The sequence below is a fragment of the Pavona decussata genome, unplaced genomic scaffold, assembly GCF_977016875.1.
Source record: "Pavona decussata unplaced genomic scaffold, jaPavDecu1.1 SCAFFOLD_84, whole genome shotgun sequence".
NCBI classification, from domain to species: domain Eukaryota; kingdom Metazoa; phylum Cnidaria; class Anthozoa; order Scleractinia; family Agariciidae; genus Pavona; species Pavona decussata.
In genome coordinates this window covers 1,846,670-1,865,490 of record NW_028145502.1, presented here as the reverse complement: position 1 = coordinate 1,865,490, position 18,821 = coordinate 1,846,670, and the positions used below count along the sequence as shown (strand labels likewise).

General features: G+C 39.9%; 2 protein-coding genes across 2 annotated transcripts in view; both read left to right on the top strand.

The window, feature by feature from the left end:
- LOC146475368 (uncharacterized) overlaps positions 1 to 1,473 on the top strand; it is a 68,540-nt gene extending 67,067 nt beyond the window's left edge. Inside the window, exon 9 of the mRNA XM_085115784.1 lies at positions 903 to 1,473. The gene's annotated coding sequence lies outside the window, so the exon portion shown is untranslated. The remainder of the gene's footprint in view (positions 1 to 902) is intronic.
- A 977-nt stretch (positions 1,474 to 2,450) lies between these two features.
- Positions 2,451 to 15,626, top strand: LOC146475367 (uncharacterized). The gene is made up of 7 exons (XM_085115789.1): positions 2,451 to 2,637; positions 5,409 to 5,511; positions 5,827 to 5,912; positions 8,480 to 8,578; positions 11,875 to 11,919; positions 13,230 to 13,322; positions 14,893 to 15,626. The coding sequence occupies exons 1-7, from the start codon at positions 2,560 to 2,562 to the stop codon at positions 14,935 to 14,937; spliced, it is 549 nt and encodes a 182-aa protein (XP_084971915.1). The 5' UTR covers positions 2,451 to 2,559; the 3' UTR covers positions 14,938 to 15,626.
- Positions 15,627 to 18,821: the final 3,195 nt, after the last annotated feature.

Here is an 18,821-nt window from a genome sequence, read left to right as displayed (position 1 = left end):
GGCTAAAATCCTAAAATAGTCCCGGGAGAATTTCGCCTAATTCATCACTTGTCTTTTCCGGAGGGGTGTTCAATCAATTCACATACGCCACATTCTTAGTTGAATCAAGGGTAATCCACTTAACTGGTTAATAACTGAAATAAAATGATAGGGCATGGGTTTTGTTGCATTTTATTTGAGCTGGCTCTGTTGCTGGTTTCATATAGAACTGCTACAAACACCGTGCTGACGAGTTCCAATAAGAACGAAACAGCTGTCCACGGTTGCAGCCCTGTTTTGTCCGGTTTCTGTCGCGTTGTTGTCTCGCAAAGTCAACTCTTTCACGTAGTATCAGCCTTGCAGTTTGTGTTACAGTGTACAGAAGTTACCATGGTAATGGCCGTGGTAACAATAGTTTTGTTTAGGTGTCATTTAGTTTTCACAACAAAAAGTACGGGCCCCAGACAGGAGCGGGGGGGGGTATCATATGACAGGACGAAAGTAGATATTTCACTTTCCCCTATTTTTTCCGTGGGATTGTCGAGAATCGTAAGCCTGCCGCCATCTTGGTTTGTAACGGCGAGTGCATCCTGGGGAGAGTGCCTAAACTTCCGAGGGGGGCGGGAGTGGGTCAGAGAGAGGCGGGAACCGACCAGGGGCTCCCTCGGTAGTTTAGACGCTCTCTTCCGGGTTGCGCTCGCGATTACAAACCAAGATGGCGGAAGTTCGATCGAAGCGTACGAGTCTCAAAAATCCCTTGGAGTAACAGAAGAAAGTGAAAAGTCTTGGACAAAGGGAACGCTATTTTCCATTAGTCCCTTCCCATGACATTTCGTGTGCCTCGATCCACTCTCAACTTCAATCATCTCTCGGCTCACGCACAATCAATGGCTACAGGAGTGACTGGGTACGAGTCTGTAAAGGCTGTAGCGACCCACCCCTCAACCAAGACAAGAAAATACAGACAAGAATAAACACATATCAGAAATTATATTTGTCGAGGTAGCGCCATTACTGGCTATATTCTTCTCAACACTGAAGATAAACTTGCTGCCCCCCTTCCCCGCACCAATTTTCTTAAGAACAGCTTCAGGTATAGTGGTGCGGTGTTATGGAACAGTTTACCAACTCACTTGCGGCAGGCAGGATCTCTAAGCCAGCATCTTTCCATGCTGGCTGCAGCGGCTTCTTTTAATGTAATTGCTTAAGCAAACACGGCTCTCATGTAAAGCAGTTTACTTAATTTATTGTAGGTTTATATAGTTTATATTACGAATAGTACCTAGTGAAATTGATGAAAATACCGTGGATAAATAAAGTTACTAGTGACTTTAGCTTTGGTGATATAACTCTTATAACTTCAAGGATTAACGACATCACATCTTTGAAGGTTTACTCAGTATATTTCCCGGTGTTTGCTTTGACGAGATTACTATGTAAACTTGGTATTATGATGTAAATTCGTGATTTGTTCAAATTAACTTGAGGAAGTGGAAAGATTGTGAACTAAAAACGTCTTACATGGTGGATACGAGCACAGACATACATTAGTCAGTCTCGGACAATTGTTGTGGTCGCAATACCACGAGAGTTAAATCGTGATTAAACATGCTAAACTGTACTTTAGCAGAAATGAAGTTCGTGTCCGTTCCATGCATAAAAAGTTTATTTCGAGTTCTCGATACACGACCGGATGTTATTTGACATGCATGACTGCAGGCCAAAATTAAGGCAACGGTTTGTTCCGCGATTTAAGTGAATCCTGTAGATTCCTTTCCCCTTTAGGATAATTCTCAGCCCTGAAAGGGCTCGATTAATCGGGCCCTGAACCGGGATAAGTGGTTAAAATGCGAAAGCATGTTTAGGTCAGTTTCGAAACAAGTGTTGATTCTTTTACTTAGTAACTATGGTGACATAAAGCATGCATGATTAAACACAGTCATCGTGCACGATTCCTCTATCCCGCTCTTTATTCCAAAACAGATATTGGCAGGAGTCTTATAGCCTTATAACCTTGTGGCGCGTTAACAAAGCCTTAGTGTATAGATAGTTCCAGATTATCGTGCTTCCTTTCGTTTAAAGCAGAGACAAAGCATAGACCCTGTGCAAAAGTAGCCGAAATTTAAATATTCTTTTGTCTGCATTCACATAAGCCTTACTAGCCTCGTGACGTTTAAGTGAAACATTCTTTTGATTTTTGAACTAAAGAACAAGGTTACCGAGGCTAGCGTCGCGTAACAGACTCCGGAACGTCCACTTGAAACATGACGAGGCAAATAACAAATTCAGACACCTGGATACACAGTTTAATGACCGTTCTGATTGGCTGTTCTTTGGATACGTGCAAAAGTGTCGATGTCCTGCCCTTAAGATTGATAGGTGCTCTTAAAGATTGACGGGTGTTAATACTTCAAAGCGTTTCTGTGTGATCTGATTGGTCCGTGCGCCATTACATCATATGTACAAATATTTCCAGTGCTGCAAACTACTGAAGCAACCGATTGAAAGGCGCAAAACGTCACGTTTGTACCTCTGCTGTCCTGCTGTCGGTTTACAGCAGTAAAATTTCAAGATCCAGCTATGGCTGTTTTGGTCCGTACTTGTTGCTGTGGTTGTGACTTAAAGACAGGGATTCTGCTACTTGCTTGCTTTGGCTTGGTGAGTAAATCTTAATATCCAATGCAATACGCTGATACTATTGGTGTTTCTGTTCCGAATCAAGTGCAACCACTGCGTGGCCAGCTAGCGCTAGCGTGGGGTTGCGATTCGCTATATACACTACAGAAACCTAGGCTCTATTTCCGCGGCCCCCTTGGCCCCGGTATTTCTTCCCGAACAGCAGCTGGTCGTCGAGTCTGTACAACATTATTTTGACTAAACTCAATTTTTCCTTGTGGGCTCACTTCTTACCACTAAAGCTCGATCCGTTCCCAGACGTTTTTAGTTACTATAGGGTAAACTCAAAACTAGAAGAGTTCTTGTTCGATACCAAAATATCTAGCTTGAACTTATAGTTTCAACATAGCCATAAAACAGTGTGCCATCTTCAATATACAAACAGAGCTGTTATTTCGCGTCACATTTAGTTCCGGTGTGATTTAATCAGTATTCATATGCATCGGTTTGTAATGATTTGCACTAACTGTACAGTAAACTTGAAACCAGAAGAGTTCTTGTTCTATGCCAAAATATATTGAACTTATAGTCTCAACATGGCATGACTAAAAAAAAACAACAAACTGTGTATACGTACAGAGCTGTTTTTCCGCGTCACATCAGTTGAGTGTGATTTAATCAGTATGCATGCATCAGTTTCCAGACATTTTGAGTAACTGTGCGGTAAACTTGACACCAGAAGAGTTCATGTTCGATGGCAAAATATATTGAGCTTATAGTTTCAACTTGGCTAACAAAAACAGAGTGTGCGATATTCAATATACGGGTAATCTTGAGTCGTGTTCAGTTTCCAAGTCACTGATTTGGGAGTGATCATTTAGTCAGTTTGCATATGAATAGTTTGGGAATATTAGAGTTGTATAAGTTTTTTTTCCATTCCGTTACCTAGTAGTTTAAATATTTCGATCTTTTTGGACAACAAAGATGATTTCCAGGATTTCTGCTTCGCTTATTTTCTGGCTGAGGTTTCTTCCGCGCGGAATGTTTTCGTCCAATCAGTCTGCATCAATTCTCTTGCTCGCTGTATAAAGAACAGGCCCGTAGCAGGGGGAGGGGCAGGGGGACTTGAGCCCCTTCAGAATTTTTGGAAGTTACAAAACAGTTTGCCAAAAAATAAATAATTAAACCAAATTAATGTGCAGCAATCAGTCTTAAACTCTGACGCTGCAAATGCCTTTTCACAGCCCTTTAAAAATGTGTTTACTACCTTTCAGTTTCCTTCGCCAACAGTTTGTTTTTATAAACAACAACAACATCAACAAAGGTACTCCTACCTTGTGAATCGGAAATAAAAACCAAAATGGATCGACATCAACCAATCTTAAGCCCTAAAAGCTGTTGAAATAAACTACTTGTTTTCTAAGGCATCCGATTATTTATAGCAATACAAATGTCCTTAGACCTCCTTAGCGTATAACAATTTAGTGTTCGCGCATTGTCGAATGACACACAAATATGTCCTCTCAAGAGCCAGAGAAAAAATTTTCCCACAGCCGGATTCTTACTGCCCGGTTAAAGCCAAATTATAAAAGAGAAAGAAAAATTCGTCGTCGTTTGTTTACGTCCTCCTTCAAACGTGAAATTAGGAAACTTCACATGGTAGTCCACGTAAAAGAAACGGCAAAAAAGATGTACCAAAAAGTGTGCAAGTGTGCAGGTGCAAAGTTATTGTTTTACTTACTAAATCAACTTTTTTTCTGTCTTTTTTTTATGTTCTCGTTGCATCTTAAACTCCCTAATCAGTCTGTTTTTTGGGGGGTGACGGGGGGGGGGATAGTTTTGTTTAACCATTTTGCTGAGCCCCCTCAGTTGTTTTAGCCTTGCTACGGGCCTGAAGAATTAGAATATACGGTTTCGTCCATATCTGTGAACTTGTTCATGAAGCTGTTCTAATTGAGGCACTTATTGTTAAACACGTAAAGGTAAAATGGGAGTAAATCATAATTTTTCCATCTGAATTTACTGATAAGGTGAAATTGTTTTTTTTTCTCTAACGTTCTACAAAGTGAGCAAGCAAATATTTGCCATGTCATTGAGCAATATACATAGTGTTGAAGTCATGCATATCTGCACGTGTCTTTACTCTTCCCTTAATTCACTTCCTTGTCGATAAAAACCTGAAAAACTGGGAAGCTGCATTTCAAATCAGAAACAAACCTGATTTTATCCGGCATAAACTGCCATGGAAGCAAATGACGCATTCCTCTCAGAGCAAACTTAAAAGGTCTTGTGATTTCTTCAACTGTTCCGTAATATATTGAAAACAGGCAAACGTATCAAGCCCCAACAACACTAATGTGTTTTCAAAAGAATCCGTTTTCATCAAGGCAAAACGAAGGAAAATATTGTCGTCCAGACTAACGTTTTTGTTTCGTTTTCACCTGTCCACACTAAAACGCTTGAAAGCGATGAAAATGGCTGCCACCTGGGATTGCGCATGTGTTAACCATCCGCCATCTTGGATAGATGCTTCGATTTGAACTGGAACCGATGGCATGTGACGCTTTTTACGTCACCGTTTTCACCTGTCCACACGAAAGTCTTCGTTTACATCGGCGTTTTCGGGCGTTTTAGTGTGGATGATAGACGAAAACGTATCACAAAACAGCGTTTTGAAATGACAACGCATTAATGTGGATCCGGCCTCACACAGAAGTGGTCATGCGGTAGCTTGCCTGAGTAAGGCTAATGTGTACCTACACATGCAAACGCGGTACACGACGTAATTGGTTCTCTTGTGCTTCGTTTAACAGATTTCATCCGCTTTTGGAATCTATGAGGGTATCGAAGGCGCCGAAGTGTTGAACGATGAAGCCAAAGAGGGAAAACTGTCAATACCTTACAAGTATTACAAAGGTTCGTTATGTTAGTCTTTGTAGTTCCTCAGCAATTTTCATTAGTTTAATCACCATAAAAATAATGAAATTAAAGCACACTTACCCTTTTAAATAAGGTGCTTGCTTTCCAAAGGATTTTTTTACCAAATGTCTATGACGTAATGTCGAGAAAAAAAACCTAATAAATATAGATTTACATTAATTTATTTCGAAGTAAATTGAACCAATTAATCATGCAAGGTGCATCCGATTTTCGTGTCCTTAACTTCATATACAACAATGGAAATTTATGATTACGTATACTAACTGACTGCACATTTTTCTTCCTTTTTAGTTGGCGTCAACTTGGATTACGCTAGTGCAGCTTTCAATGTGCTGAGGCTTTTGACAAACTTTTTGCTAATGGGATCGTATGGCACGGTAAGTGTACGCGGTACTCCATGCAGTCTCGAGAAACCCCAGCCACAATGAAACCGCCTGCGTACACCCTTAGCTAAAAGGTATTCTTTATATTTGCAAAACAGAAAAAAATATACTAAAAACACTGAATGGACACAGTTATTTGCAACTGTGATATCAAAATTGTATGTATGTCTGTATTGATGCGACAAAACTGAGATGGAATCAACCAGGCGTTGGATTTGCTCTGACAAAGGGCTAACGTCGACACTTCAGCACTCAAATCTCGTTACGGTGGCCAAATTACCGCATCAATGGCTCTGTTCATTTAACCGCGGTCGAACGTAATAAATAAGAAAGGACCGTTAAAGATAATGTTTTTACTTTGCTCAAAGCCCGTAGGTTTTCCTGTGAGTCTTTGAGTTTACTAAATCATTTTATGATTTACCAAAAACGTTTTTCAAAAAAAGGTTTTGAAACAAGGTGAAGTATTTGGAGACCCATCTGCAATGTGTGTCTGTGTTTGGCTATGTTTACTGCTTGAATACGTGACACAGCCCATTTTAAAAAGGCTTGTTACTTTACTTATGATAATATGCTCAAAGCCGGTAGGTTTTCTTGTAAGTCTTCGAGGTTACTAAATCATTTTATGATTTACCAAAAAAAGTTTTTCAAAAATAGGTTTTGAAACAAGGTGAAGTATTTGGAGACCCATCTGCAATGTGTGTCTGTGTCTGCTGTTTAAACACGTGGTATATAGCTCATTTTAACAAGAAGCTGTTTTCAGCTTATAATCGGGCCATATTTGACTGCGTGGTGCGTAAGCTTACAATCTTTTGGTAGTGATAACCTCCAGCATCCTTAATTCCCCCAAATCGATAGATACAGAGAACCACCAGATAGAATTGCATTTCTTGCAGTCAGAATGAAATACAGGGGAAAAAGACATTTGTCATGCACAAAAGACACTATAAAAATAGACACATAAACAGATTAAGTTTCTTCGCGTCTGTTCATGTGACGCCGGGTCAAATGACCAAAAATATTAAGACTTTAGCATTCATAGAGAGAAGTATCTCGGAAATTCTTAATGACTACTTTAAATCATTTCTGTCCAAGCCTGTAAATATCCGGACTTGGACAATGATGACGGAAAACGCTTGCAAAAGTTTACCTTTTAATACAATGCCAGTGATCACCACAAGATTTGGTAGAAAGCATGAAACACTTTTAATTGAATGTGGCCTTCACGCGCACAGCGATCATACCGGAAATAGCTGTTAGCGTCACCAATGCTAGGGGTCATACAGATATTTATATGACTCTCGGTTCGAATTGAGCATATATAATCAATGTACAAATGGTTTCTTTCTCCAAATCAAAGGTGAAAACGTAAGGATTAAGGCCCGGGAATTAAAGCATCCCGGTATGAAGCACAAGGTATTCTACTTAACAAATGTTTTCCCCTGTATTTTACTCGTACTGCAAATAATGCAATTTTATGTGGTGGTTACTTATAAGACTCTCGTGTCATGAGTTACGTTGTCGGTCGCGTTCTTTGCAGTCCGGCCGTGAGGTGCCCTAAGGGGCATACCGTGTCGAAAAATGGGTTCCGGACCATCGCGACCCACCCAAAAAAATTAAAGAATTTGATAACGCGACCGAAAACTTAACTCGTGCCGCCCGAGTACAAAAAAGAGACCGAGAACTTAACTCGTGACCCGAAGTCTTATCTCTCGGTCCATCGTGACCAAAAAAATAAAAAAGAATTTGATAACGCGACCGCCAGAAGTTAACTCGATCCGAGTAAAAAGGCTTGATACTTTACTTATGATAATATGATTTAACCCTGTAAGTGTAAATGCGACCAGTATCCAATTTGTCATTTCAATATTCACGGTTGATCAACCACTCAGATTATGAGAATAATGGAAATGATCACCGAGGATAAGTTGTTTTGACGTGTAAACAAATTCTCCTCGCTGGTGCGATACTGAAATATTTGAGAACACTTATTAGAAAATCGGGACTTACAGTCAACCCAGGTCACGCGCGAACCATATTTTTGAAATTTGAACGGAGTTTTGAAATTTACATGTCAGTTTTGAAAATCACCAACGAGATTTCAGAGTTCCCGTATAAAAGTTCCCTAGCTTATTGACGGTATAAAGCTATGAATTTTTCTTTACATTGCAAAATTTTATATTTCAAGAATAACAATTGTTTCCCAAGTATTTTGAATCTTTTTTCAGTTAATGCGTCTTTTTCAGAGAAATGTCCAACATTCCATTCACACGTCGGACATTACAAAGAGAAATTCGAATGTTAATTTCATTCTTGGAAATACTGTTTACGCGTGACCTGGATTGACTGCAAAGGGTTAGTAAACCCACAGACACACCAAAAATCCTTATCTTTAGCGAACTTGTCTTATTTTTTACGTTTGATCTGTTCCGCTATCCCACCGCCGCAGCACAACAAGGGTTTTCTATTATTTTTTTTTTTTTCAAACTAACCCTCTTGTCTAGGAGTCATAAATGTTCGTTGATTTTGTAAACGCTGTTCTTGTTTCTTTTTCACCTATTTAGAGGAACCGTTTTTTGGCGCTGCCTTATATCATCCTTCACATCTTCTTGCTTGCTTACACTCTGGGTACGATGATCTTCGTGATCGCGATCTCGCACGGGGTACGTCTTGTTTCAATAACTCGGTTAGGAATCAAATCTTAATATACTCAGCAGTGAATGTTCAACAATGTGATTGGCCGAAGCAAGGTATATGAACAGACCTTTCCGTTCAGCAACATTCGCTTGATAAAGCGACAAAACAGTTTCAGCTCACGTTACCAACAACTTTACCTATAAAATTTTTCAATGGACAGTCACTGTTAATGTCTACATATGCAATAATTTACGACGGGATATTACTTTTTATTAAATTCTCAGCCTCAGATCTCGGCTGCATTTCTAGCGTTCTGATTGGTTCACTAAATCCCGGTTATCAGCTCATATACCGTAGTTTGACCTTATATGGAAAACGATTGCCCCAGGTGTCGCTTATCTAAAAACTTTTTTTGGCGGGAAGAAAAAGTTTCTTCGGAAAAATGGAGAAAAAAAAGACAATAAAAAAAGAAAGACCAGACAATGACAACAATAAAAGCCACGAAGTTCCGCATGGCACTATTGAATGGTACGTATCTCCGAAGTTTCCTTTAAAAATCAGAAAAATTGCACGATTTTACGATTTAAATCACATAACAACAATAACAATTCAACCAGTTACCTTCAAAAATTTCAGGGTGGCTTGCAAAACCTGGCGGTAAGAAGTTTAAACCGATTGAAGAAATTTCTCAAGAAGAGTTTAATGCCTGCCTTTCTGTTTCTACGCAATTACGAGAACTCCAGTTACAAAAGTTCATCAATGAAATCCGTACGAGCGGCGGCCATAATGTTCGTTTCCGTCACTCGGTACCACTCAGCAAAACATTTGCACAAATGTGCACAGCTCTTACGCTCACCGGCGATAAGCTTGAAGTTTAAAAACTTGCACTGAATGCTTGTCTCAGTGAGGTTGTACCTCGACACTTGGACTCGGCTTGCCTTAAGTGTTTTAAAACGTCTGCGAGGAATTCAGTTCAGCATTAAAAAAAGAGCCGTCCTTGATCCCTTCACCACACAGCAAAACATTTGCTCAAATGTGCATAATGATTACGCTTCTCGATAAGCTGGAACTTCAAAGTACTTGAATGCTTGTCTTAGAAAGGTTGTTACTCGTACACTTGAACGTTTCTTGAATTTGATATATTCGGCTGTGTCCGATCTTCTTCGCTTTCGATTTTTCATTCAACTCCGTTCGCAATGAGCTGCGCGTGTCATGTGATCATTAAGTTTCGCACGCGTTGGTCGGAAGTTGCCTCAACATCCGGTCGTTTTAATTTAAAAGAAATTTTTACTTTAAATAAAATTCTTTAAACTTCAACATCAATATCCAAACTGGGAGAATTTAATAAAACAATTATTCCATTCGCCCTTGTTGGATATGAGATTGGTTATAGCCAACCCGGCGCTTCGCACCTCGTTGGCTATTTACCATCCCCTATCCAACGCGCGCTCATGGAATAATTGTACAATATAATGAGGTTAAAATTTTAGGTATTAACAGAGAGCAAGAGTGGTTTTCATTTGAGCGCATTAAATCACGGTGAGGGTAAAAGGAGGAAAGAGTTTGCGGAATGGTATGTGGAATGGCGTGCGGAATGGCATAATTATGCGAAATACGATTTACGCGGGGAATGAATTAACTGAAGAGCGCATCCTGTTTTCGCGCCAATTTTATAAGAGCAGCAGTTTTTCGATGTTGCGGACTATTACAGTCAACCCAGGTCACGCGTGAACGATATTTTTGAAATTTGAACGGAGTTTTGAAATTTACATGTCAGTTTTGAAAATCACCAACGAGATTTCAGGGTTCCCGTATAAATTTCCCTAGCTTATTGACGGTATAAAGCTATGAATTTTTCTCTACATTGCAAAATTGAATATTTCAAGAATCACAATTGTTTCCCAAGAATTTTAAATCTTTTTTTTCAGTTAATGCGTCTCTTTCGGAACGATTTCCAGAGAAATGTCCAATATTCCATTCACACGTCGGACATTACAAAGGGAAATTCGAATGTTCATTTCACTCTTGGAAATACTGTTCCGGCGCGTGACTTGGGTTGACTGTAAACAACCAAACAACAGATCGAGGATTAGAACATATACGCCTGGGATAGAACATGTCTGATCGCTGGTTAGGAAGTGAGAGTGAAGAAATCGATGAAGTTCCGCATTCAAGGAACTAAGAATAAATTAAATTTCTAGTTGACAAAAAGAACGTGGCAGCGAGTAGCTTAGACAAAAAGCAACACCAGACTGGAGAAATAACATCAGTCCAAGGCCAAAACTATTATGTGAGAAATTTTAAATTTAAACTCGGTCATTTTATGAGACTCTTTGACGGTTACAATTTGTACAACTCATGGGAAAAATATGTTCTACTTTTTCTCACCTTACATTTTCGTCGAGCGACGAGTACGCAAGTCACTGTTGAGCTGCTGAGCTAGCTACCTAGCTATTTAATACGGCGATTCAGGTAGCTATAGTTCAGTTACGCGTTATTGAACCAAACATATCCGTCTTTAATTTAGGTCTTTCAGTGCCAGACGTCCCAACTTAAAATGAGATTTAAAAGCGGAAAAGCTCTAGAGCAAAAAAGCAGATGACATGTATGGTGTCTAATTATCGACACTGGTTGTGTGAAAGGTTGTGAAACTATTCTTATCACAAATGCATTTTGGTCAAATTGTTGTTCATTTTCCCGCTCATGATAAATAAATCATCGAGCATACAGGGTATGAGAATTGATCTTTTACCGAGAGTTAAAAAAAAAAAGAAAAAAATTTTTATTATTTGCCCTCGGCAAATGATCAATCTTTGTCCTGAGAAGACTTCACCTGCCACGTTATTTTTGTCAACCGCAGTCGCATGGAGTAAAGTGAACATGAAATTTAATTTACTACGGATTTACTCATAGTTCCTTGAATGCAAAAACTATAAACAGTTTTCATCGCTTTCTTTACCCTCACTTCTTCCAAATCAACAATCAGACGAATTGTTGTTAATATTTAGCAAGAGTGCGCAGCATCAAAAAAGCTGCTGCTCTTATAAAATTGACGCGAAAACATGAGGCGCTCTTCAGTTAATTTATTTCCCACGTAAATCGTGTTTCGCATAATTATGACATTCCGCACGCCATTCCACATACCATTCCGCAAACTCGTTCCTCCTTTTACCCTCACCGGTTAAATCAGTGTAATGTTACATTCTTGCAAGTTAATTTTGGCTTACTACGTTCTGTGATTGGTTAAAAACTCGCGCCACTGTTTCGACTAGATAGAGCTATTTCCTATTTTTAATCAAATTTGACTTTTATTGAATTATAGTTCTCGTATATTTTCATTGGATATATCCTTGGCTGGTTGCTTTCGGTAAGTGTATGACTCTTTAAAGACCGTTACAACTTAGCTTCAGTTCAGTTGTTTGTTTGCCAGTTAATAAATATTACAGATTATCCCAAACCACAAACAAAGTAATAGCGTTAGGGAACCCAGATACCAACCATGCGACATAATGGGTTTCTGGGTTAATATGGTAAAGAAAAGCTGGTAAATTCTTTATAAAAGTAAAGTAATTTATTATGTCAATAACACAGGAAGTGCTTGCTCAATTTCTCGAGCCTGTGGTTAATGATAAACCAGATAAAGTGCTTTAAAATAATCCAGATCGAATTACAATTTCTGAAATGTTTGTTTTAGAGGGGAGGGAAAAACCGGAGTACCCAGAAAAAACCTCTCGGAGCAAGGACGAGAACCGTCAAAAAACTAAGCCCACGTCTGGGATTCGAACCCGAGCCACATTGGTGAGAGGCGAGTGCTCTTATCACTGCGCATGCGCCATCCCTTCTCCCTTTTAAGATCACCAACCGAGTTAGTAATAAATAAGAATGGAAACAACTTAAGACGGGAGAACAGATTGTTTTCTTTAATATTTTAGCTTTGACTTAAACGCAAAGATAATTGTTACCGGATTGAATACGTATTTCAGAGCTCAGTCTATTGGAAAATACTGAAAAAGTGGAAAATACCAGGAGCTATTGGTTCGGATGTTCATCGGGATTGGGGTTGATTTATAGATTTTCATTTACTGTAACCTTTACTTTTTATGAACATTCTCGTAAATAATATTGATATTCCTTAGTTACTGTGGTATTGATGGCGCAGGGTGCAATTAGAGGTTGCTGAAAAAGCATTGATATTCCAAGGAAACATTTGAAGTTAATCACAGTTAAGGTGGGGGTCAGCACCTGAAAGCCGTTTTCACGCCGCTTAAAATCGGTCAAATGGAAATATCTAGTTCGCATTTCAAGCAATACAAAAACCCTCCATTCATTACACAAATCAATGATTTGGGGTGTTTTATGAATTTTTGGGTGATTTTAAGGTATATTTGGAAGGAAATAATTTTTCTTGAAGGATTGGTAAAATTAAAAGAAATAAGAAAAGTTGAAGATTTAGTGAAGTTTTAAAATTAGAATTTGTAGTTAATAATTAATAGACGGATACCAAGTTAGTCCACTAGCAACCTGGGGTGCTCTTACGTGGGTATCAACTGTCTGTTAGTGTTTCAAAAATCATTTTCTTTCTTTTATCCATTCTTAAAACCTCTTCAAATTTCACTCAAATTCAGGTAGAGCCCCACCTTAAAGGGTTAATAATCTGCTTTGTTTTGAATTATCCAGATCTACTTTATCATTGTGGTGTACTCGTACCACGAAGCCCTCCGTGAGGACCCTTCAGGATCATCTTCTGGATTTGGTCCGCCAACACCCATGGTAATGAACTAGGGAAAGGTCGACGGGAAGGAGAAGGGGGAGGGGGAGGGGGAGGGTGAGGGAGACGGGGAGGGGAAGAGGGAGGGGGAGGGGAAGGATAGATTGCTTGCAGACTTCCCCCCCCCCCCCCCCCTTTCTCTTAAGATCCGTTGAGGTTTAATCAATCTGTCGAGCGCGAGCTACAATAGAGGAGAGGGGATTGGGGCGAGACGTTTGTCTTCTCGCGCGCCGCTCTCGTCTCGTCCCAATCCTCCCGTCCCAATATTTCGCCGTGTGTTAACACCACGCAAACTTCGAGATATGAAAAGACTGCAAGCCGCTATTGTAGGGGAGGGGGCTTAAAAGAAATAGAATCGGTGGATGCCCATGAATCTAGTAGTATTTGGGGCTCACCCAAAAATTACATTATTGTTTATTTTGGGCTGATTAGATCTTTTACAGATCCTGCGTATACTTGTAGCATTTTCGTTGTCGGTTCCTTGCTTATTGTTTGCTTTTGTGTTTTGGATCGTAGATCTTTTCAGATCCGATATGCTGTACTTTTTAACATGGTTTGGCCATGTACCTATGAAGGAAAGTTTTGCTTTTCTCATTTTTAAACTTATTGCGACAGTGACATGATACTTCAGTTCTTTTGTTCATTGTTCGTAGTCACGCGCTATGACGTGGACGGATGTGTAAATTTGGGACTATCCCAATACCCAATGCACGTGACAAATTCCCACATCCACTCTGACCCCCTTCTGCGATATGGTTTTTATCATGTCAGCGGTCCCCCACATTATTAATAAACGAGTCTGCCATGCCAATAAGCGTGGATTGCTCACCGGATACATCGAAATTGTTCCCAGGAATGGTAACAGGTATTGAAATTTCGGAGGACATGTTACTAGAACCCCGTACTACTGATAAACCTGATTTAATGAAAAGTGCGCGAATTCTTACCGCTGGTTCAAGACTGGTTAGTTATTAATATTATGGGGGACCGCTGACATAATAAAAACCATATCGCGGAAGGGGGTCACAGAGTGGATGTGGGAATTCGTCACCTTGGTAGACCACTCGACTTGCGTTGGTGTTCTCCTTTTTGCTGTGCTACACCGTGCTGACGAGAGCCAACCAACTCGAAACAGCTGTCCACGGTTGCCGCATTCTGTTGATTTTCGTTTTGGTCTCCGGATCATGTCGCTGTCGTGTTAAGTTTTCTACGCAGTCCGATTAGCCTTGCAGAAATTTGAGTCTACTGAAGATTGAGACGGGAAAAGGTTTTCAACATCTCCGGACAGCAAAGACAACAACCATACCTTCCTCGTCCACGGAGATTTCAAGTAAATCCCACGCTATTAATTTCCTGATTTCTTCGTATAAAACATCACATTCAATTCCCATTATCCTAACCCTAATATATAGATCAGGATCCGTTGAAAGTAAGACGGATAATTATCAAGCAACGCATTTATAACTGGTACTTTCTTGAATATTAAAGAAAATAAATCATTTAAGAACTAGTTAACAATCCAACCGTGGATTTAAAAAGACTTGACAAGGTTTCTTTGTATCTAATCCACAGGTGCAAGTGGTCGGTGACCCTCCTCCATACGCAAGGTTTCCCTAAACGGTGGTGCAAATCAACCCATTCACAGTTTAGCTGTCAGAACGACATGTCGATGTGCAGCCATTGTCGCTCTGAGATTTCCTCTCGTTTGCAGTTGTTTCAGTTTTAAGTAACTTAAAAAGTAGTGCAGCTTCTTTCTTTCGTTTATGGACAATAAAATGGAGAAAAATACGCTAGCTCTCGCGAAAATCACCTTTCCCCAGTTGTTCAATGAGCGGATAACTTTATCCACTGGATAAGTCGCTATCCAGCGGAGCAAATGTACAACATCCAATGCTTTTGGCAAGTTTTTTAAACAATCCCATTCTTAAATTTGAATATGCTTTTACTCTATTCACAAATTATAGGACTATCATGAAAATCTTGCACACATTTTATCTGCCGGATAGCGAACTATCCAGTGGATAAAATTATCCGCCCTTTGAACAACTGGGGCACTGTAATGCTATCACACGCGTGTTCACTCGCGTGGGGGTAATTTTCTCGTGTGATCGCGCTTGGTCTTCTCGCTGGACTGTCCCTGGGTGAAATAAGGACCCGCCATTGTGTAACTACTAAAAATATGTTGCAATTGGAAACTTTAGGATAGCAGTGCACAGACACCCGAAAATCTTATATAAATAGCCACCTATAGTACACGCCAAAAGTACAGTCAAAGATAAAATTAAAGTCATGTTCCTTTGTTTTTACCGGTTCTTTTGTCTTTGATCTTCCGATATAAAACAATTAATCTCATTCTCTTTCTGTGCACGCCCCGTGGCCCGGGCTTTTGCGTTAATTTCCCGTGCAAAAATGCTTTGCTCAACATCCTGGACTTCTATGAAGTAAAATGGCGGAGCAAGAGCAAGATTTGGTAAGGATCTTCTCCTCGAAAATCGTGAGTTTGAAAAGCCATTCGATGATTTTTAGCCCTTATGTAGAACTGTAGCGATATCAGCAGTGATCGGTACCGAGAACTGCCATTTTGTGTCGGATTTCTGCTCGAGAGTTTCATAACATTAGCCCGATGTCCGATCGCTGTGATTCGCGTGTGGCATCAGAGTCTTGTGTCACGATGAAAAATCGATTTAAACGCTGTTTTGTTGTGCAGATTAAAAACGATTCTGTAATAGAAAGCTAAATTTGCGCTCGAAAAGACGGTTTTTGAGTGAGGTTTTAAGTAAGTTAAGTTGGCGCTATTTTTGACCGGACTAGTCGATGTGATGTCTTTATTATTTCAAATTAATGCACCAAGCAATGTAACTCCCGTCGAGAGGGGGGGAAGTGGGGTGGGGAGAGTCGAGCAAGGCGTGGGCATTTTATCTCCTGCTTCAACCATAAAGTAAAAAAAATTCCATTCAAACTCCTGAGGGTAGATACATGTGACAAGATATTTTTTTCTAAAAACGGCCCAGGATAATATAAAGTTATCCGCCCTTTGAACGACCTCGACCTGGTGTGAAATTGGTTTTGAATATGTTCAGTCATTAACCATTTTAACCCTAAGTCAAAGAACAAATTCTCCTATCCTGTCCCCATAGTTTGCTTCTAGAAGTAATGGGGAGACGTTTTTAAAATATCAAGAAAATTCAGCAGGGGTGATCATATCCTTAATTCTCATGACCTCAGGGGCTGGTGATAAGCAGTGTTATTATATAAAATTTAGTGGTATACTGAGTGGTAGCAAATCGATAAAAACGCTATCCCGCCAGTGGCGATATCATTTTTATCCACCTATGTGTGATATCATTTTTGACCAATCAGCTCGCAGTATTTTCGCGCGCTGTCAAGCACTTGTGGTTTTCCGAAGGATTTTCCGCCGTTTGGCTATCGTTGGTCTTTTGGGAGTTTTTGAATTGGTCTTTTCACGAGTCGAAGTTAAGTTTATTCTAAAATGGAGACAAGCACAAGCAGCTTTGTCGAGATCACAGATAAGAAACTGATTGAATTCATAGAAGAATAAGAAAATCTGAATACAAAGAGGAAAACTGCGTACGACGTCGAGTTGTGTGAGGGTAGTTGAAAGCAGCGATGAAAGCCAGGAGTAAGCTTAGTAGAACAGTAAGTTCAGATTTACTTGTTACTGTAAGCCAAATTTCTAACCATATTTAATGTGCCATTAGTTTATACCAGGGACCTACCTGTTCATAAGTTTCCTATTTATGTAGACTTTATTTGTGGGCCTTTCGCTTAAGTCTTACTTTGTATTGACATAACTCGGCCTGGTTTACGACTGATACAAATAAACAACTGACTAAGCTTATGTACTCAATTTCAAACCTTAGTTTTTGAAATAAATAACAAAGCATATTTTTTTTGTATTGTGAGGATTTTATATAATAAAAAGAAAATTACATGGTCGCTTGGAATTTCTCTTCTCGTGTTGAAAAATATTTCACTCGTTCACTGCGCTCACTCGTGAAATATTTTTCAACACTCGAACGACAAATTTAGTATCTCCGCGCGGCCATGTAATATCCTCTATATATCACAAGGAGAAATCTGATGCTGATCACTGTAAAAACTTAAAAAGTTCAAAAAAAATGGAAACCGAAGGGTCAGCGACCCGTCAGTTTTCGTATTCATATGCATATCGAAAGCAAAAGGTCAAGGATGACTTAGATTTCTCTCAAGATTCCTTCACCACTGTACACTTGAAAGAAAATAAATTCTCAAAATCGTTATTTTCTGACTAGAAGGCCTAGGCATTTTAAATGGCAAATAAATGTCAATGAAAACTCAAAATTCAACGTATGTTCTCAACTGATCTTCTTTCTCTTTTGGGAGTCACGCTTGAAGCGTGACTCCCAAAAGCTTAAAGAGAAAGAAGATCAGTTAGTTACCGCGTCTGAACATTTGACCCAGGCGCTTCCGATTCTAGCCTCCCACGCAGTCGTTTTCAGGGGACTCGTATTAGAGAGAAGAATTAAAAATCGCGTTTACGGCAAACGGCAAACGTGAGATTCGCGTTTATGTTTTCTTGAAATAAAGAGTACAAAGATGAGAATAGTGCAAACTAATTCTGGCCTTTGATGCTGACGCAAAACTATTCGATTTGACGGAGAAGCTGAAAACAGCTAGCAAGCGGCAAATATAGGATAAACATGGTCACGCGGTCATATCTCACGTTTGCCGTCTGCCGTTAACGTTATTCGTAAAAGTAACGGAGGTGATCGCCGGAAATTTTGAAAGAACCCCTAAATGATACCGGAATTCAGTTTTGTGGGCGTGATCCCAACAATTTTTTACCCCTGAGAGGTATCAACTCTTAAACAACAGCGAACTGACAGCTGAGTGACATTCACTTCCTCTCATATTTTTCGGCTCAATAAAATACCCTAAAAAGTACCATATCTCTAACGGAAGTCATTTTAGATTTTAGCACCCTAAGGGGTGTTAAGCCTCGAATTTTCCGAAAACCCCTTAAGTTCCGACGATCACCCCGACACTTTTATATCCCTTCCCCCCCCCCCCCTTCCCCGGGATAAGTTCACTTCTTTCTTTTCCATACTAGTTTTTGATCTTGTTTGCTCCTACTCGTCCCTAATTGAAGTCTTCTTATTGACTAGCATATTCCTCTGCCAATTTCCTGTAGGTATGTTCCGACTGAAGCCTGGGTGGCTGGCGAGATGTGGATGTGTGTGCAGGCGAAAGATGGGCGAACGATCAGCGAAGCCGGGAAAGGAATAGGGAAAAACTGTATACTCTGTTAATCCCAGCCCACGGCGGGTGAAAAAAAAATCCGGAAAAGGTGTTCTGTTCTAATCCTGAAACGGATATCTTCTTCCGCCTTTTAAGGTCATTTTGGAGTGGGACCCGGGCCCACTCTGACACTTCCGAGAACGTTGCGTGACAAACTACAATAATCCGCTCGCAATTCTCTAGACAGTTTGGATCCAAAAATA